This window comes from Acanthaster planci, linkage group LG08 (assembly GCF_054643075.1).
Source record: "Acanthaster planci isolate LZ-2023a linkage group LG08, COTS_SCS, whole genome shotgun sequence".
In the NCBI taxonomy this organism is placed as follows: domain Eukaryota; kingdom Metazoa; phylum Echinodermata; class Asteroidea; order Valvatida; family Acanthasteridae; genus Acanthaster; species Acanthaster planci.
The window spans coordinates 3,048,866-3,070,549 of NC_141784.1; the positions used below are offsets into that span (position 1 = coordinate 3,048,866).

The following is a 21,684-nucleotide window of genomic DNA, read 5'->3' on the forward strand; positions in this document are numbered from 1 at the left end:
CTTCGATAGCTTAGTTGGTAGTGATTTGAACTACAGATCTATAGACCCTGGTTCGAATCCGACCCATTTATGCTATTCATTTTCCAATTTTATCATTGTGTTTGGGATTTCCTTTTTCAATTGATGCAGAAACAGAGTCCAAGCATGAACCCTCTAAGAGTCTTGAGAAAAATAGCAGACCAGGTTTCACGGGTTAGTATCTAGTCATTTCCAAGAATGTCAACCCCTCCTCCCCCCAGGTCAGCCTGATTACTCCTCTGCCGGCAGCAGCAGGTCAATCCATACCTTGTTCTCCTTGTCCCTCCTTTTCTTGTCGGCACTGGAGTCCCTGATCTTGTCGTCGTCCTTGGCTGGTCTGGGAGGTTTGCTGGATTCTGATTCGTTCCTGCTTCCACCTAGTACTTGAGCTACTGCATCTGAGCTGTCCAACTGCAGAAATCATGCCAGTATGTCAGCAGGTTATGTTTTAATTCACTCTCTTTTTGTTCGAGGTTGTTATGCCTGAGTGAATGCACTCTCCAAAACAGATGTCCTTATTTAGTTTTCGGTGCGCCGGTGTCCAAATGCATACTGTACGTTGCGGAGTGTTCATTAAAATTGCACAGGAATGAAACATGGTAAAAGGACGCAGACAAGATGCATTTTGAAGGTGGCCTTACTCCAATGAAAATGATAAAAATGTGAACACTATAGACAAAGTGACACGTTGAAAAAACATCACCTTGCAAACTGTTTACCAAAGGCAATGACATGTAACATTATTATTACGGTGTTTTATTCAATCATCATTGCAGCCAGACAGGCTGAATTGCAGATGATTTCACGAGGATAAAATTAAATACAAGAAACAATATACAAAGATTTAAATTAAAAAACAAATAAAAATACAAAGACAAATACAAAGAGCGAACTTCTGCGGTTCTTATTATCAGCCAGGATGGTCTAGGGCCGGATGGATTTAATTACGTGTGTTCAAAAGCCTGGAAAAAAAGGAATCAGCCTATTTTTAAACCGCTCAGTTTTACACATGATGTCCTTATATTCCTAGATGTGGCATTATCTAATGGCAACCAGTGATGAAGCTGAGGAGATTTCGCAAGTAAATGACTGAATTTTAAGCAAAGTCTAGTCCTCCTATCACAGAGTGTTTCAAGTTAAACATACAAACTGTAAAGGTTATGAGAGAAAAACCAAAGGATGCTTTGATTCAAAAAGTTTTCCTGAGTGTCTTTGCAAAAGTCTCTGCTAGTTTCAAAACATCGGACCACTCATTTTTGCAAATAACACTTTAGGATTATTTATACATCAAAATTCTGCTGCAGACGGCTTCCAGCTGGCAAAAAAATACTGTACAGTGAATACTAGGAAAAATTCCAGCTTAACTTTGAAGGTTTAGCTTTGTACTTAGCCAGCCAGTACTTTCACTGGCCAAATGTACTTACCTTATTTAATATTGCACTGGCTACCTGCTGCAGGAGTTCATTGGTTCTCTCAGGCTCTTGGCCTGCCACTATCTTGGATGGCTTCACTGGTAAAGGCTTCTGATGTACAAGAGCTAGAGATGGGGTCATTGGTGTTGAAAGACAACAGTTGATAAATGAACATTGCTGTCTACTGGAGCATAAATTCAGCCTAGCAGGTACATGTATGTACAAGTCTTCAAGAAAATAATGTTCTGTAATAAGCTTTCAGACTCCCAAAACCTTTCGCAAGATTTCAAAGAATCTCAGAGTGTTAGGGTTTTCACATCCTTGAAGACAGATATGAAATATTTTCCATCTACAGCAATGGAGAGCCGAAGTGACAATGTCATCTCTTGCCAAGTGATAAGGTAATGACACCACACAAAGTCACCCAACTGTTTCCTTGTGCTTTGGCAATGGATGTCTAAGACGATTAGTCAACGTGTAGACCCATAACCCTCAAGACCATGGTGACTGACGTCACACTTTGGTAATCCATTTAACCACTTGAAGCAGGATCAGGTGTAAATACACATAATTTTCCTTATTTGTTCCACGAAGGACGTGTACACTCGTTAAAGAATTCTTTTCATTTTCGCGGTTGATGTATTAACGCGTCATGCTTGGTTGGGTCAAAGCACAGTACGGGCGTTTCACAATAGCGCACCTCCAAGAGTTTGCAACACATTAGCCAATCACAATGCGCCAAATCTGTCGACCCAATGCATGTTTGGAAAAGGTTGACAGATTTCATGCGCTGTGATTGGCCAACACGTTCCAAACTCTTGGAGGCGCACTATTGTAAATCCCCCGTATTGCAAAAAAAAAAAACGCCCCCAGCAGCTTTTCACTGATTGAAAAAAGGTGTGTTTCAAAATCTTACCCAAAGGGGCCCTGTGACACACTTTCTTTCAGGAGTCATCAAGCCCCACAAAAATTAAGTTAGGCTACATGTTTGCATGTACATGGGTATTAATGCGTTCTTGAAACCTCCTGGCAAATTTCAAAAGATCCGATTGGTTGAGGTAAGCTACATGTTTTGAACTACAAAGAAATGGTTTGGTAACATCAATGTATGTGACCAACAATCTGTCAGTTTGTTTTGATATATACCTGAATAAATTCAATACTATTGAAATGCATTATAGATTTTTGTACTCACCAACAACATCAATTGCTTTTTGCAGGAATGCTATTTTGTTCTCTTTGTCCTGTATTAATGGAATAAAGACAGAAATTTCACAACTTAATATGGTGGTTAAACCCAATGTTACAAATGTTACCATAACTCCCGCATTTGGCCAAAAAAGAGATTTTTAAATTTTAGGCAAGACCGGGAGTCAAAGATGGAGTCTTGAGCCTCTGATGGCAATTGATGCAGTTTTCTGTAAGAGTTTGGAAATACATTTAAGCCTGATTTCCGAAGGGAAACTTTTCAAGGTAACTTGATTACAATGGTCTGCAGTTCATTTTGATGTCAATGACTGCTAAAACTCTAGTAAAAGTGGAGTTAAATGAAAGGAAATCAGAGTCAAATGCAACATCTGCTCACATGCAATGAGGTGATAAACAGTGACTAAGGCATGTACGTGTACATCATGTACTGGTCAGAGACAAAACAAAAATCTGAAAATATTGAAATGCGATTGGACTACAAACACAACACCAACCAGTTCATAAATTTGGTACCAATTTGGTACTCGTTTGAATACAAGGAGTGCTTATGTTAAATGTCACAAGTGAAAACATTACAAATGCATTCACAATGAAGGGACTTGTAGAGTTTACTGACATCCCTCTCAATTTTAAATGATTTTTTTTGTACATGCAGAGTATGCCGGCTGTAAAATATTATAGTCTTTGGTAAAACAATTCTGAAAGTAAATCATTCATTGGAAAAACTGAAGGAAAACCATGACAAAGATGAGACGAAAACTTGATTGCAGATTATCCCCAGAACTGCTCCTACAAACTCCCTTATGGGAGCATTGCGGACGATGAACCAAAAAGTTCTTGGGGTAATCGCATTACAGCCCAGTACATGTAGTTGGAACTTTATTGTTGTAGTATTCATGGTATTGTTTAGACAGTCTGACAGTGACAGTTATTTTAAAACAACACCGTGGCGGTTGTTATGGCAGCTGTAACGCATCTCCCATTTTCTATCGTTATGGCACTCCAACTGCGCAAGCGCGCCAACTTTGCGCAGATTTCGGACTTTATTTCCCTTTTAAAAAAATCCTCCCAAGCCTCCGATGAGAAAAGAAAAAGTTCAGTGCCGTAACGATAGAAAATGGGAGATGTGTTACAGCTGCCGTAACGATAGCCACTTCGTTAATACAAAATTACACAAGATTAAAATTCTACATGATAATCAGTTATAAGTGATGTGAAATGAAAACAATGTATGCACTAGCCAACATATATACACCATTGCAATGCAAGATTTCCAAAGTCCTTTCCTACCAATATTAAAGAGTAACATGTCGTTAGCCCTAGGCCTACCTTCACATTTTGTGAATCCATTTCTGTTGCAGAGTAAAGTCCTTTCATGAAGCCTGTTGTTCTAATAACCTGAAAGAAGAAAACGAACAGAGAGTGGAATAATTACCTGATGTTATCATGCCATGAAGACCCAACCATTAATGAAGTAATTACACCCCATTTTAGCTTACCTCTGTGACTATGTCATGTAAAAATCTAAACGGTGGTTTCCTAAGCAATTTTTCTGTAAGTGGCGGCTTTTTAATTAGTTTCCCCAGAGTATCCTGGGTTTCCTTTACAAAGTCACCCATGTTGAACGTTTCTGGCAATTACACGTTTTAGCAGCTATTAACTGTAAGAAAAATCACGATTTCCAGAAAGAAAACGGACTGGCTTTCACGTCGTGCGAAGACTGCAAGAGTCAACTGTTTTCGTTAGTAACGCAGACGCCATGATGTGTGAAGCGATGTCATGCGTAGCGCACGTACACATAACGATGATTGAGTTTCGCTGGTGCACACTTTGAACCTTACAAGAAAGCAAAATCGTGCATCATACCAGGCAAAACATTTCCCAGGAAAGGAATTCTATCCCATCATTCACTTTTTCATTCATGACATTTGCTACGTGATGTAAGGAGCACCTGATGCCATAGAAAAGATGACAGACAGGCTTGTAACCGGCCTGTTGAAACTTGAAGCTATTAAAAGCACATGCCTGGTTTTACATATCAGTAGCCTGTGATTTGTTCTTGTATGTAATTCATCAGCAGCTTCAGTTTTGCTTTTATCGGCGTCCTAAGTTATCTTGCTTAGGACTTATCACACCCACTCCCACTTACATGAATGACATTCGTAAAAGTTGCCAAAAGTGGGATTACAAACGCTCATTAATTTTCTCTTTGGCAAGGTTGCTGGGTTCATGGCCCAAACTAAAGATTACATTTTTGTAAACCAACGTGAGACAATGTCTTTTCCTACCTCCATGGTAAGAAACACCTGGTGCACCATCGACTGCTTATGGTATCCGTGAAAAAAGTGGGGAGAAAAAGTTCCTAAACCCTCCCCTTGTTCGATTTTCTTATAAAGTTAATGCAACCATGAATGTTTTTGTTAGTTTTGTTTTGTTTGTGCCTTTTGTTTTGTCATGACTCCGTTCGCTTCCCCCACTAACTCCGGCCCATCGTCTCCGCCCCCTAACTTCGCTGCCAGAGAATCTAACTGGTTGGCGTGCGTTTATTCGCTGGTCCCCATACCTGTTAGGTGATTAACTTCATTCAACGGTGTGCATGCATGCGAGCACAACCACGCGTTCACTTACCAGGCTTCCGAGCTAGCTAGCTACGCACGATGTATCGAGAAAGGACATTATTCAACTCAAGCGTACGCGTGAAAACTGAACCCGGTGTAGTAGAAACCGGAGAAAAAGTACTAGAATTTATCCGAAAATCCACCATGACGACCCTAAAACATGACCCTAAGGTAAGTTTAATAATGTGTGACTTCATCTGATGTTTTATAGTACACTATGATGGAAAACAAGGACTAAAATTTGAGGCTGCTTTTTTCTCGAGTGAAAAAATTAAAAATGGCAAACGTCTTTCAATAAATGTCTTTGTGCTAACAATGTTGTGCTCTAGGCCTACCTCCCAGGTTGTATCAACTGAACTGTCGTGACAGTGTACTAATACTGCATCCGTACATGTAGGCTTAAGAGCAGACAGTAAGAGTTCCATGTAGCCTACGGACATAACTTTTCTCCTTGCGCAGTGCTTTATACATGTAATAACTTAAATAAGGCAGCTATACGGTACATGCTATTGCTATAGCAAGCCATCAGAAAGTTGGGGCTGTGATAGTATTAGTGGGCCTAGTTAGTACATCATGTGGGCCTACATGTAGTATAACAACATGCACAACATTAACGTGTAAAAAGCCAAAGTTAGGTGTGAAAATATAAAAGCAGCAGTGTTTAGCCTAGTCCCAGACTGGGGGCGGAAATGGGTCAAGCCGTCCCCGGGTCAAATCGTCCCCGAAAAGTCCGTGAAATTTGGTTTCAATTTGGGTGAATGAGCCATACACACAAAATGGTGTTCCTAGAAGGCGTTTTTGCGGAGTCTCCACTTTCTGGGTGGACCGTTGTACGGGACCAAGGATACGGAGGGACACTGGCCCCCAGTCTGGGGCTATGTATAGCCTATGCACTACTCAGAAAACACTTCCATGTAGCATGGTTAGGCTCTAGAATTTTTTGGACTAGGATATGTGCACAGGGTGTCACGTGATGTCTGTGTACAGACCTCTTTCCTTACAAAATGTTTCCCTAAAAATGTTATAACAGCCGTCAGAAAGTAATAACATGTCCTAAAAAGTGAAATTTAGCTGAAAGTGAAATTTCCTTAGAAAATACTTACATGTAGGTTTGTGCACAGGAGCATCAAGTGTCGTTCGTATCTTTCCAAAAAGATGACCTGACATGAGGCTGGTACTTACAGCTGGTCAGTTGAAATTGACCCTCTTTTTATTTTCACAGTCATGCATGTCAGTAGGAGGTGCACATCAAAACTCATAGACTGTCCTTGAATTCAGAAAAGTCCCTTTATTTGGAGACAAAATCAGTCCCTTGAAAGGGAGAATGTTTCCCAAAAAAGGAATTTTTTAAATTTCAAGCAGGCTTGGATCCCAAAAACCTGCATGCACGCTATAATCAACTTGTTTCCCATCTACTGTAACTTTACGAACTATAGAAGTTATTTCAATTATTTTTCCATTAACTTTGTACTATGTCACTCAGGTAACTGTACATGTACATGTATGTAAAAATGGTAACTAAAGCAAACAGATTGATTTTTTATTTAGAAAAAAACTTTGATGTGATCTTTTTACCACCTTTCATGCCCCATCACAGATTCTTGCTTGTAGATCCAAGACTTACATGTAAACGGGAGAATTTTTTGTGAATGGCAGCCCAGGGTGTTGTCTTCCGCTGAATACAGTGACATAAAAGGAATCCCCAGGGCAATGCCAGAATCCCCTAGCCCAGTTGAAAAAAGTCCAAGTTCTGGGAGATGTTCTTTCCCATAGTGGACTGATTTGTTCCTAAATAAAGGGACTTCCTTGAGCTTAGGGACAGTCTCCAAGTTGTGATGTGCGGCACTGTAGACATTCTGTGGTTGAATGCTTGTCAACAATACTACCATCAACTTGTATGCTGACTCATGTAGTAGAACACATGTAAGAATGTACATGTTACCTGTACATGTTATGCTGCTGTGTTGCCCCCAGATATTAGAAGGCAACCCTGCGTGGCTTCTTGAAAACTAACTTGTTATGGGGATTGAGGACACGACGCGTAACATTTGGGATTTTGAATCCAGCCTTGGTAGATAAATACGTCACTCTAGAATTCTACTTTCTCAATAAAATCTTCCCGAAGAAGCCGTCCTGGTTGACACATATCTTTAAAAAATTTCATACTGATTTTCTTTTCACCATGTGGCCGACCTTTTTTTGAAAAAAAAAATCAGAGATTTTACTCATCATCCTGTCATTCTCCACCTGATGACAGTCACACTACAGCACACTCCTTGTGTTACCAAACACAAAACCTCAGTTTGGCCAATTTTGAGAGGGGTAGGGAAAGAATCTTGTGTTCAAGCACCCCATCATAAAAACACCCCATAAGAGATTTTCTCAGATCAGTTGTAGACATTTTTACATTTTAATTCATCCCTTATGTGCAAACATGTATAATTTGGACATTTACAAGTTTGTGGAACATGCAGAAAAATCAATCCATAGCTACAGCTAAGAAAATAACCACAAGTTTGGAAGAAAAAAGTGTATCCCTCGCTAATAATTTTTCACCAAACCCACACACCTTTGCCAAGTTAAATCCGATATTTGCTGTCTGCTGTCCACACCACCAATAGCTGGTTTCCTCCCATTTTTATGTGCAGCAAGCGCAGCTCTGGTGTTGATTACCAACTAAAATGTTAATGTACTTTAATACGTTACGTGCGTGCATGTGGATCTCATCACGGCATGAAGGGCCAAGGACGTGTCGCTCCAAATCGACATGACTGGTGGAAATTATTTTTTATTACAAGTCTTCATTTATTAAACTGTATCTCACTTTCATAAACAAACTTTTTAAAAATCAAATTCACACAACAAAGTGCACATGCCTTTAAACAAAAAGTTATGCATACATGTACTTGTACACCTGTACGCTTTACCTACGGTCGATTGGTGATACATACGTCAAGCAGGACGGCAGTTTTCGCATAAGACGAGGTCTGGATAATACGAGCTAATTTAGTAAGGCCGAAGGCCCTGGTATTAACAAGAGTCGACTGTGTATGGTACACACCTCAATTATGGACCTCTTTACTAATAAATTCATAATTATGCACGCATGCACACAAATGCCTTGGCGGCAGAAAGTGTGAATGGGCCATTGAAAATGTACAGGGGTGCGTCTTTGATGATCATTTTCTCTCAGGTTTTCTGACTTTGTTCATTTTTTTCTTCAGAAAATCGAATTAAATTGTTTTTGCTATTAGTTTCAAATTTAAGTGGAATTTTTAGTGCTCTGTTAAAAGATTTTAAAACTGTTGTTTTTCCTGTGTGTACGAGATTGTTGTTTCCTAGTGTGGCCCCCTCCCATCATAAGTAGTACCAACTACATCGTTAATGTTCATGGGCCACTCCTCCACAGAACACGTTCAAGACATGCGTGTACTGCAGGATTTTGGAGAACTGAGACAGTATCCAATTTTTTCCTGGGGGCAGTTGGAGGATTTTGAAGGATTGAGGGTCTGTCCTAGCCAAAAGAGCCTAGGCGGTTAATAATGTAATGGATTCAGTGGACGGGGCATATCAGCCAGTAGCATCAGCTACTAGCATTGCAGCAATTCAGTGGAGCATTGCAGCAATGACTGCTGGTGGCCTCCGTTAAGCTTGAAGCCAGTTTAACCACTTCCCTTCTTTTGAGAGAAGTCACTTGTCATGTTTATCACAAACGAAAGTGCTGTATATCCTGCGTGTATTTCTTCTTACTTTTTAGGACATCACCGAGCGCGAACAGGTGCGGAAGATATTCCTTGGGGGTCTGAATTCGGAGACAGTTGAGGCGACCCTGCGCGACCACTTTGGCAAGTATGGGGACATGACAGACTGCTGCGTCATCAGGGATGCCGCCAAGAAGTCGCGCTGCTTTGGCTTTGTCACGTTCACCAAGATGGCCATGGTGGACTCCGTCATGGCCGACTTCAAGGAGAAAGGCGGCCCCGCGATTGACGGCAAGACGATAGAGATCAAGAGGGCCATTCCGCGCGAGGTGAGCATGCACCGGATGTGTCTGTTTCGTGGGGCATGACTGCGGTTCTTTGCCATTTTGCTGTTGTGTGTTTACTGGGCGCCAGTATGGTACGGTAGAGTGACTAATTGCAGAAATTGACTGATATCAGAAAACATGTTTATATGTGGTGTTGAGAAAAGGATACCAGCCAAAATTTTGTTCTTTCTACTTGTTTTAATTTGACTGTTTTAGGGCTACTTTCTGTTTATAAACACACAAATCTGCTGATCTGGGTAGCAGTTCTATTGAAATTAAACTTGGGGGGAAAGGCATGAGCTGTTGATCTTATTTACCTGAAAAATGTAAATGTGGATTAAATGGTTAAGCAGTGCAAAAGAGAGGTGAAAATATTTAGTGTTGGTTTAATGTGGTGGTATGCTTTTCAGGTTTGATGATTGACAGTAAATATTAAGAGCATTTTTAAAACAAATGGATTTGGCTTTAATAGACTTGTACATGTAGGTCTGGCTGGTTCCGGCCATTTTGAAGTAGTGTTTGAAACCACATGTTCAAGTTCTGACAGGAACCAGCGAAACCAACGTCTAAGCCATACATGTATCTGCTTGTTTCGAAAAAAGTTTCCGTGATCGTCTGGTGCTTTTGATTCCTTAAAAGCCTTTTCCTAATGACTTTGTCCTAAGATACATATTGGTAATTCCAGAAAGTAGGTGTCCAAAAGTGTGACATTTTTGTGTCCCTGTTACATCTGAGCTTCGTTGTTTGACATGGAGATATCACCAGAATTGATTGCAAACTATTTGTCTTGCAGGTACTTTGCATTAATTCATCGCTCTTGGAAATTAGAAAATGTGTCCTGAAGTTAAAAAAATCACATGTCAGATGTGACTGGGACATGAAAGGGACCCCTAATTTTTGGAATGACCCATATATGCAGTCATGCTGCACTGTTAACTGGCATACCATGAACTGTACCAAATTGAATCACAAGAGGGACGTGTACATGACACGCCACCATCCGTATCCCAAGCCTTCAGGCAGATCTTGTGTCGTCTCTTTGCCAGGATTCGTGCGAAGGTGCTGCCAAGGAAAGAGTGAAGAAGGCCTTTGTAGGGGGCATCAGGGAAGAGACCACAGAAGACGACCTGAAGGAGTACTTCAGCAAGTACGGCACCGTCACGGAAGTCAAGATCCCCACAGATAAGACTACGAAGAAGCGGGGATTCGCCTTTGTCACCTTTGATGATCATGACATCGTCAACAAGATAGTCGGTTGGTAGAAGTGCTGTTTGTCTGTGAGCGATTTCATTCCAAAATTTTGTATAGCAATATCGCCATACAGTTTTCTTTCTGTATAGCCAAAATTGATTTTTTTGTAGCCAAAAAACTAGGGGTTGGGGCCTAGCTTGCTCTACGCCACAGATTTACGCTGTGCTGGTGTCCGGTTTGCATTCCGTCTACTGTGTCTTTCAGCGCAGTGGCGAGAACCAATCTCATGCACGAATGCTGCACGTGATGTTTCCACTGTGAAAGCTTTCCAAGATGCATGTGCACCCAGCCTATCTTTGCGTATACATATGTACGTTTGTGCGTGTGGTCACTGTGGTACAGCAATCGCGTTGTGGGATTTTTGTCCTATTTTGACTTAGTTTACCAACTATCGTTTAGATCACAATTTTTCAAAGATCTCCTTTTTTCATTCTTTGATTGGAAATCTCCTTCACAAATTGCAGCACAAATTGCATCTGGCAACTGCGATTTAATTTTGAAAATGGATTGCACAATTGCCCAAACATATCGCAAAATGCGATGTGATACAGGGGAAATTGCTAAATAGTTTGTCTCTGGCCATGCTGGCAGCGTGTCAAAATAATTTCTTAACCCTAACACTCCTCAATCCTTCACCTGTTTGAGGACTGAGGAGTGTTAGGGTTAAAACCGATACTGGTCTATAGGTATTTTAGAATACAAAAGCTTTGCTTGGTATTGACTATTGCTGGGCTCCAGCCAATGTTTTGGAAGGCTGGTGCTCCTACATTTTTCCATGTACAGAGAATATGTGCCATTTTGTGGGGAAATTGTTTTCAGTCTAGAAAGTATCATGAAAATTCCCAGCCAGAGGATAAAGGGGTCATGGATTAACCCTCAACATGCCACCTCTGTGCTTGGAAATCTCCAGAGCCTTCCGAGATCCTTCCCTCTGCCGGATACAAGTGGCACATTCTTTATGTTTTAACATTTTAAGGATATCATCATTTCCTACGTAAAGTAATAGGTTTTGAGATCTTCACTTTCTGTCCCCTATCCTACTGAAATCTCCAAAACTGCTGTGTGGCTTTTGAAGATTTCTGTAAGGGCAAGGATTAATCCTAACCATTCTCAATCCTCCAAAAACCCTCTGAGTGGTTTGGAAGATTTTGGAGGATTGAAGCTTTCTGGTTTCGAGGGATACATTTTCATAAAGGTTTTTGGCTAGACCATGTGTCGTTTATGCTCAGCCATTCACAATTAGGGCATTTTGTACAATTGAAGTCATTATACAGTGTTTATAAATAATAATACATTGGGTTAGGGCAAAACCCATAATAGATATTAACCCTAACCCTACATAATACTACAAATTACTACTTGTAGTAAAATGTATTACTGAGCGCTGTCGCTTGTAAGAGGACACGACTTTATTGTTCTGTGAAGCCATAAGATACAGTAGATAAGACAATACAGTGCTCTGGCACTATGAATGCATGGCTTTATTGTTCTCTCTATGAGTAACAATGGAAGTAACCTAGCCAGAAGTAGTAATCTGTAGCACTACGTCCTTCAGGCTCAGACTATTACTTAGTATTTTGTAGTACTGAGTAGTAAAAGCCAAACAATATGCTTGGCGGTTAGGGTTAACATCTCCCAAACACGAAAAGTGCACCTTGAAAATAGTTCGTGGTACCTGCTATTACACTTGACACGGACTGGCTAGTTGACCCCGGCAAGCTAGCAGGTCTAGTGGTTAAGACATCTGCACTCGTTAGCATGAGGTCGTGGGTTCGAGTCCCACCTGAGTATAAAGCTTGTGAATTTTTTGGCAAGCTCTTGGACGAGCGCTGAGTATACAGTGTAAAGTACAAATACATTGGGTACGGGCAAAACCCGTATAAATTAACATCTCCCCAACGCAAAAAGTGCATTTTGAAAATGAAATCATCCGCAGTACCCAAAGATATGATTTGCTCTGTCTCACCGTGATGACAGGAATTTTTGGTACCTGGAGATGGACTGAAGATGTGTCCAAGCCAAAAGAGCTTAGAGGGGTTGGAGCAAGATGGAAGATCCTCTTTGTTTTGCCCCGATTTGTCACAGGGTACATTTGCCCTTTCTGCACCCATGCGGTCACAGCGATAAACCCAAATTGAACCCCAACTGAACAGAAAGCTTCTGTTGCCTTTGTACAGCAATAAAGACGCACTACATCAAGGACAGACGGTGCGAGGCCAAGAAGGCCGTGCCTCGGAATGCGATCAGCAAGAAGGATGGACCTGACAACTTCGGAGGCGGCAGTAACTTTAGAGGGGGTTCAGGGGGTGAGTGTATAACAAGGACGCCTGTCCTTGCCACTGCTTGCTTAACAGCTGGTCCTGTATTCTCTCTAAAGTTTGAGCTGAAGAAAAAAAAATACCAAAATGAAACAAGGGGAATGAAAAAAAAAAGAAATATTATTGCTCATTTGGTTCTTGGAAATAACCGTGCCTGGCAACATGTGGGTTTAAGATATGCAATTTTTTTTACTGTGCCAGACTCTTTAAAAAAAGCATGTTACACATTTCTTTTGCTAGTAAGTTATCAAATTTTTAACTTTGATCATTGTGTTCAGCAGCACCAGAAACATTTACTTCATGGTGTAGCATTCATGGAAATTGAAGAAAAATACTCAAAAATAGTCCCAATATAAAAGCATTCAACTGGTTGAGTCTCTTTGTGTTAGCTCTTTATTAACAGTAATTGTTATTGCGACTGTTATTTATTTCTGGTAATGACACCAAGGATTCCTCAAAAGCACCCTAGGCACTGTAGCTCGCAAGCCTGAAGAAACCTGTAGGGATGAGACAGTGAGAAGCTGTTGCAGTTGTAGAGGTGGGAGAAAAACCCTAATGGAATATTCTGGGTAAAACCCAACAAAATCAGGTCGGGACTGAAAACCAAATCCACATGTGGACCGAGCAGGGAATCGAACCCGAACTGCACAGATGGAAGCCAAGGAAAGGTCTGCTACACTAACCTGACTCCTATGCTAGAAAACTTGTGTTTGAATTTATTTAGAATCCCACAGCGAATGTTGAAAGGGTTGTCATTTATGGGCCTTCATCTGATTGTTCCAGTAACTTTAGTTTACATTTTGAATGTCAGATTTTGGAAATAACTTCAGCAACGACAGAGGTAACTTTGGTGGTGGTTTCAACAATGGCGGAAACTTCAGCAGTGGGCAGGGTTTTGGAGGCAATTTTGGAGGGAACCAAGGATTCGGGAACAACTTTGGAGGTGGCGGGGGAGGATTTGATGGTGGAAGCTTTGGCAACAGTAAGTGGTGAATGGATGTGATACAAAACATGGTATAAAGGGCAAATAATTTACCGTCACCGCAACGTTTTTCCTGCATGGGCTACTGCTTTTGCAAATTTGCTGTTGTAAATTTTATTTACACTGGTCATCTGGTTCAGTTCTTAATGCAGTAGAACATGGTTATAACGAACCTGACGGGGTCCACACCAGATGTATGTTGCCATTAGGTATAGTAATTTTCAGTCACAGACCCAGGCACCTGTTCTGAATTCTGGCCCATATTTAAATGTGTGCTGGCCTGCCCCACAAAATGTTTCAGTATGAGGATTTGGGGCCCAAATCTACATGCAAAATAAACAAGATAAAATAAATAAAACAATTAACAATAAAAAAAAAAGAAAGGGGAAAAAAATCTGGTTTTTTTTATTATGTTTATCTCAAGTTTTCCTTGAGTCACCGCTTAAAAACTGCACGTTAAGTATGTGGAACGAATCTATTCCTGCATGTATGGTCTTGCGTACATGCATAACGTATGCAAGAACCCGGTTGTAACCATCTGTCTTTCTTTTGCCAATTGGGGGTGCACTTAAGCTCAGGATGGGTTATGTCCGAAGTCGGCAACGAAATGTCAGGCAAGCATATCTGAAAATGATCAAAACTCAAGATATTTATCAAAGATTTCTTGAGATAAACAATGTGTACCTATTTCAGGCCCTACACTCGCCCTTGAGATAAACAATGTGTACCTATTTCAGGCCCTACACTCGCCCTTGAGATAAACAATGTGTACCTATTTCAGGCCCCTACACTCGCCCTTGAGATAAACAATGTGTACCTATTTCAGGCCCCTACACTCGCCCTTGAGATAAACAATGTGTACCTATTTCAGGCCCTACACTCGCCCTTGAGATAAACAATGTGTACCTATTTCAGGCCCTACACTCGCCCTTGAGATAAACAATGTGTACCTATTTCAGGCCCTACACTCGCCCTTGAGATAAACAATGTGTACCTATTTCAGGCCCTACACTCGCCCTTGAGATAAACAATGTGTACCTATTTCAGGCCCCTACAGTCGCCCTTGAGATAAACAATGTGTACCTATTTCAGGCCCTACACTCGCCCTTGAGATAAACAATGTGTACCTATTTCAGGCCCTACAGTCGCCCTTGAGATAAACGATGTGTACCTATTTCAGGCCCCTACACTCGCCCTTGAGATAAACAATGTGTACCTATTTCAGGCCCTACAGTCGCCCTTGAGATAAACAATGTGTACCTATTTCAGGCCCTACACTCGCCCTTGAGATAAACAATGTGTACCTATTTCAGGCCCCTACACTCACCCTTGAGATAAACAATGTGTACCTATTTCAGGCCCTACACTCGCCCTTGAGATAAACAATGTGTACCTATTTCAGGCCCTACACTCGCCCTTGAGATAAACAATGTGTACCTATTTCAGGCCCTACACTCGCCCTTGAGATAAACAATGTGTACCTATTTCAGGCCCTACACTCGCCCTTGAGATAAACAATGTGTACCTATTTCAGGCCCCTACACTCGCCCTTGAGATAAACAATGTGTACCTATTTCAGGCCCTACACTCGCCCTTGAGATAAACAATGTGTACCTATTTCAGGCCCTACACTCGCCCTTGAGATAAACAATGTGTACCTATTTCAGGCCCTACACTCGCCCTTGAGATAAACAATGTGTACCTATTTCAGGCCCCTACACTCGCCCTTGAGATAAACAATGTGTACCTATTTCAGGCCCCTACACTCGCCCTTGAGATAAACAATGTGTACCTATTTCAGGCCCCTACACTCGCCCTTGAGATAAACAATGTGTACCTATTTCAGGCCCCTACACTCGCCCTTGAGATAAACAATGTGTACCTATTTCAGGCCCTACACTCGCCCTTGAGATAAACAATGTGTACCTATTTCAGGCCCCTACACTCGCCCTTGAGATAAACAATGTGTACCTATTTCAGGCCCCTACACTCGCCCTTGAGATAAACAATGTGTACCTATTTCAGGCCCTACACTCGCCCTTGAGATAAACAATGTGTACCTATTTCAGGCCCCTACAGTCGCCCTTGAGATAAACAATGTGTACCTATTTCAGGCCCTACACTCGCCCTTGAGATAAACAATGTGTACCTATTTCAGGCCCTACACTATCCCTTGAAATAAACAATGTGTACCTATTTCAGGCCCCTACACTCGCCCTTGAGATAAACAATGTGTACCTATTTCAGGCCCCTATTTACACTCATATAGATGCATTAGTCATCTCCAAGGAGCCTGAAGAAAAAATAACTGAAAGTTTAGGGTGGATGCATGACTTTGGCAGGAAGACCTTGATTAAGGGGGTTACAGTCACATTCATTCTCATATTTCTCTTCCAGCAGAAGAAATTCCACAACAGATTTCTTTAGAATCTTTTCAAAATTGAGTGTCCCTTTTTTGGGGGGGGGGTGGACCCAGTAAATCTCAATCATATGGTGTGTTACAATTGTGGTGAATACATGGAAGTGTTTGAACAATCAATACTGGCATGTCTATGTGTGATACTTCACTTTGTCTTGAATAAATCTTCAGGTTTGGAAGACTTTCCATGCTTTGTCTTCATGCTCAATTCTCAGCATAATTCTTAGTCACATCAATGAGAAAAATTGTCATATTCGTTAAGATTGCTTTTAATCATACGTACTCAAACATATCCATCTCTAAAACTAATATATACATGCCTCAAATAAGACTTGTAACAACTATTACCAGGAGAGAGCCACTTCCTTGCAGTCAATCCTCCATGGGCACACCTGGAAAATGGCAGAATCTCCCCTTCCTCAGTGGGATGGTTGTAGAAGGTTCTTTCAGGGTTGAATTTAAGAGCAGTAGAAGGCCGCGCAGGAAAACATGTCTGCTAAGTTCAATTTCCCATCCTGGACCCTGTGTTTTGTCTCGCATTTTCAAAACTTTATTGTTATTTTGTAATGTCCAGTGCAACCACAAAAACTGTGTTACCGTATGTTTTACAACTTGTGTTCTAACTCCATACAGACAGTCAACAAAGTATGCACGCATTTTTCCTGTGTTTTATTGTTTTGTTGAAGTTCACTGACAGTCTCAAACACAGGATAAAAACCATTGTGTGACAGTTGCTCTATACAAAACTCAACTCATGCTTTCTACCATTAAAAGAGGGCCGTCAGGAATGTCCTGTGAAATGTCGCCGGAGTTATCTGTGACAGGGAAAGAGGACAAACAAGATGAAGTGTGTAAATTGATTGTTGACATTTTTGCCCCTCTACCCAGATTGGAACAGTGGCGGTGGGGGTGGTGGTTTCAACAACTTTGGCAGGAACTACGGTGGGGATAGTTCCAACTTTGGGCCCATGAAGAACACACAGTTTAACAACAGAGGCCAGACTCCATACAGTGGTGAGTGCATTTGCCATGCATGTTGTGCATCGGTTTTTGGAAGCAATGTCAGAAGTGTGCAACGTCTGTGAATCAAGTTGGCTGGGAATCGTGTCTTACACTTGGTGAAATAAACTTTTGCCAACAGTTTTTTTAATGTGAATCACTCGGAGATTTGTGTTATGTGTTTATCGCAGTGTTGGACATTTTAGACATAATCCAGGTTTCCTCTTTTCTGCCAGATTTTGGACAGATTGGATCTTGGCAGACTGGCTGCCTGTCAAATCATGTAGGCCATGTGTGCGACACATGCTTTGGTAGACAACCTCTATACAATACTGGATTGGATTGTGTGATAGTTGAAGATTTGCCAAAATGGGTGCGAATGGGAACCTTCCTATATGTGCACTACATCATTCTCTGCACAATATTTTTTCTTCGTATTTACATGCGTTGCTCCAATTCAGAGATGGTCTTTTCCAGAATGTGGCCATTGTTAGTGTTTGGTTTGAAATGTTTCATATTTTGCACTCACTGTACACTGCTTGAACTGGGGCTTTTTTGATCTTTTCTCATACAGGTGGTAACGGATTCGGCAACAATATGGGGAGGAATATGGGAGGGAATATGGGCGGTAATATGGGTAACATGGGTGGCAATATGGGCAACATGGGTGGCAATATGGGCAGCAATATGGGAAACATGGGAGGCATGGGTAATATGGGTGGTGGTATGGGCAATATGGGCGGCAACATGGGTGGCAGTATGGGCAACATGGGGAACATGGGCAACAACATGGGCGGTAATATGGGCAACATGGGCCGAGGCATGGGCGGGGGGATGGACAACATGGGCGGGGGCATGGGCAACATGGGCGGGGGCATGGGCAACATGGGCGGGGGGGATGGGCAACATGGGCAGTGGCATGGGCAACATGGGCGGGGGCATGGGCAACAACATGGGGGGCGGCATGGGCGGCAGGATGGGGGGAATGAATAACATGGGCGGGAACATGATGGGCGGCAATATGGGCGGTGGTGGGGGGAGTGGCTTTGGGAGGGGAGGCAACTTTGGATCGGGAGGAGGAAGCAGTGGTTATAGTGGCAGTTCTGACATGGGAGGCGGAGGGCGGAGATTCTAAACCACACAGGTCATCCACAGGGGATCAAAGGTAAGTGCTCAGTTAGTTCTGTTAGTTCTTCAGTAATGCATAGTCATTATTTTGTTTTGCATTTGGTCAGTATTAAAGACCCCTTGGTTAATTTGTCTTACCAAAGAGGGACAGTTGCCGTGCCCAGAAGCAGAATTAATCATATTCTGGCCATTGGAATTTTGACCACTACATATGGGAATAGAGACAAAGCATCCACTGCATTGAAGTGAAAAACGGGGTGTCTGGGTTGCAAGTAAAGGACATGCATTTATATTACAAAACAAGTTTTAGATAATGGCCAACAGGGTGTCCAAACAATACCCAGACACCTGTCCGGCTGGCACTTTGCCAAAAATATCTCTTTTTTTTTTTTTTTAAATCTTACACGTGTATGAATATGCACAGATAGAAATCATTCCGTGGATCGTGTACCTCCTCATGGGCTGTAACTGAACTTTGACCAAGGATATTTGTTTTGGCAGTGGGAGGCATTGTACATGTATGTGTATTAACTCTTTTATTTTTAGTTCACCGACCCAGAAGTTGAATCTCAGATGACTCTCAGTTTATAGTTAATGCTAGTTTAAAAAAAAAAAAGAGCAGAAATTCCTTATTTCCCACCTCTGATACCACATGTGCATATTTCCATATGGACCTGTTCAACACAATTTGGACTGCTTTCCCCCCATTTCATTCATGTCTGTTTTCATAGATGTATTCGTGCCCAGTTTTAATATTCCAGTTTTACTGTTTATCACAGGATTTATAGGAGGTTTAGTTACCCGGCAGAGGGACAGGTTACATGCAGGGAGAGACAGAGAGTTACTCAGAGTGACACAAACGGTGACACACTTAGTCAGAAACAGGCACATATTTGTGTGTCCCCGCAGGCTTGGCAGGACACAAAGAGATGTACAGTGTATGGTAGACAATAGACATTGGACTAGGTTTGCAATGTGAAATGTAACCGTCGCATCATGTTTGCCCCAAGGCTTATGTACTGTAATGTAAGTCAAAAACATCTTCACCCCTGTAAAAACTGGAATATCTGAGAACGTCACCTTGATTAAGGAATTGGGGTTATTCTTGGATAAAGTAGGTTTTAAGCACTTGTATTTGCTTTGTATATTGTGTATGTAGACTAGAACCAACCATTTTTTAATGTTTGTCAAAATTACTTGCTTAAAGGCTTTAGTTCTTAAAGATGAAATAAAATGCTGTACCATGGTGACAGAACAGGCATGAAATATTTGGATGTAGCTACAAATTCCATGCAATTTCAAATTTAACTTATGTCATGAATACCCAGTAGAATAAAACTAAAACCAGCCTTTTGATAGGTTTCACCCACATCTACTTCATGTGTTTAGAAATTCCTGGGTTCAGAGAGTTTTAAGTGGTTGAGTTGTCCTGTATCATGTGAACGTGTAGATAAGTGCTGATCTTTATTTAGTAATTCCTTATCTTGGTTAGATTATGAAAAGCAGTAATTGTTTGAACAATCCTTTGAACAGTCCTTTTTTTCAGAGTGTTGTAGAAAAAGTTAATGAGATCTTTCGTTCTATAAGATTATCTTTTTATTTTTCAAAATCAACTGCTTGGTTTTGAGTTGCTTACGTATGAACGAGTGGCTCTCTTCCAGTCTTGTCAACGTGACCAACCTGACATTTTTTCAAGCCGTAGTAAGGCTTCCTAAAACCACATCTAGCACCTTTGGAAGTCCTTACATGGACAGCTGATAGCATGTGTTGTTTGTGTTATTATTACTACAAGAATTCAGGGCCACACAAACACTAGATAAGATAATTTTTAGCCCTCTGTTTCTAAGAGACCACGGATTTATGAATGTTGGTAGTTAGTAGGGTGCAGTATAGCAAGGGTTTAAATGACAAATTTGCAGCACATGTATTTATGCAGGTGCAGTAAAGTTAAGAAGCATATCGAGTGATCTCTGTCAGAGGCACCCTCTAGAAGTTGGGCATTTGCAAACAGAAAACGAGTGTTCGAATTTGAAAGGAAAACCAAAGTTAATCCCTGGAATAAGTGTTTTTGTTTGCTGTATCCCTTGTTTCGTTAAGCTTAATTTAACCTATTTTGGGTTGTCTAATTTCAGTAGTATGGGTTCATTAGTTTTGATTTCTGTCTAGGTTATTCAAGTTACCAGGAAAATTGTCTGGAAAAAGTTTTTATTATGTGTAAATTTGAGTTTTAGGAGTACTATAGGCCGTGTCAGACCTGCTAACTTCTTTGCAAACATTTTTTAGTGTATTTTTTCCCGATTGCTCATTCCAGATTGGATTTATTTTCTCTGTATTCTTGTTCTTTTGCAAGTACATGTAGTTGTAAGACCACCTGCCTGATTTTTCCATTACACATTTTTCAGCTACATATAGTGAACTTAGTGACTTTACTGGACTACTTTCAATTACGAGGATTAAATGGATTGCCTACATGTATATACACCGTTCTCGAGAGGTGACAGTCCAGTGTTTGATCTTTGATTCAGTATACTAAGCTACCAGAAATTATACGATATGAGTATTTACTGTCAAACCGTTTGTAGGATGACATGATACATGCGAAACAAGAATACATGATCATTTTTATGCACTGTTGGAGAAGATTACTTGGTACTTACATGTGTGTTCCAGTTTTGTTTTTTTGTTTTGTTTTTTTTTTTGATTCTGCCAAACTGTCTTTTTATACATTAACCTTTTGACAGGCAGTTTTGGGTCTGGTTAATTGTAGCAGTTGTGTGTAAATTTCTGAAGTTTGAAAGGCGTATTCGTTTTATGTTCAGAAATTGTTTCCATTGTCTCAGTGAGGTTGTCAGTTTCATTCAGAAGTGAGCCTGAAAACCCGCACCGAAATGATTGGAGCTGGCAGTTTCCAGCTTGTCTTGCCCACTTCTGTTTACCATTGAAGCAATCCACAGTAATGGAAACACTTTCCTGACCACTGGTTCAATTTATTTCAAGTGTATGCTGGGTTGCATCATGTAGGCTTTACATCAGGAATAAGAACTTTGTAATTGTGGGGGAAAAGGTTACGGAATTTTTTCTTTGTAAGGCTCTACGTTTGACATTGCTGAGCACTTATCATGCTTACAATAAATGCCATTGTGCTCATATTTATGTAATGATGATACTCTTAGAGGCATCATTTATTCCAAGGCCGTCTATCTGAATGTTGGTGTACCACTTTCACATGCTTTTCAGTGCTCCCGCCACTCAAAACAGGGTAATGCACTCCGAAGGAGTAAACGACAGAGGAGTCTTTAGTTA

The 21,684-nt window shown here is 41.0% G+C and overlaps 1 protein-coding gene and 1 pseudogene across 7 annotated transcripts in view; one reads left to right on the forward strand and one right to left on the reverse strand.

Moving 5' to 3' along the window:
- traf3ip1 (TRAF3 interacting protein 1) overlaps positions 1-4,429 on the reverse strand; it is a 28,066-nt gene extending 23,637 nt beyond the window's left edge. For all 6 annotated transcript variants that reach the window (XM_087140046.1, XM_022228926.2, XM_087140045.1 and 3 more), the window contains exons 1-5: positions 4,139-4,429; positions 3,969-4,037; positions 2,626-2,674; positions 1,443-1,555; positions 286-429 (exon numbers count right to left, since the gene is read on the reverse strand). In XM_087140046.1, coding sequence (XP_086996172.1) covers positions 286-429; positions 1,443-1,555; positions 2,626-2,674; positions 3,969-4,037; positions 4,139-4,258 — 495 coding nt within the window. In that variant the 5' untranslated portion in view covers positions 4,259-4,429. The remainder of the gene's footprint in view (positions 1-285; positions 430-1,442; positions 1,556-2,625; positions 2,675-3,968; positions 4,038-4,138) is intronic.
- Positions 4,430-5,235: 806 nt separating this feature from the next.
- Positions 5,236-21,539, forward strand: LOC110975993 (uncharacterized; annotated as a pseudogene). The gene is made up of 8 exons (XR_015426177.1): positions 5,236-5,428; positions 9,015-9,287; positions 10,331-10,538; positions 12,713-12,841; positions 13,665-13,835; positions 17,143-17,268; positions 17,828-18,418; positions 19,161-21,539. The product of XR_015426177.1 is annotated as an uncharacterized LOC110975993 (transcript).
- The last annotated feature ends 145 nt before the right edge of the window (positions 21,540-21,684 follow it).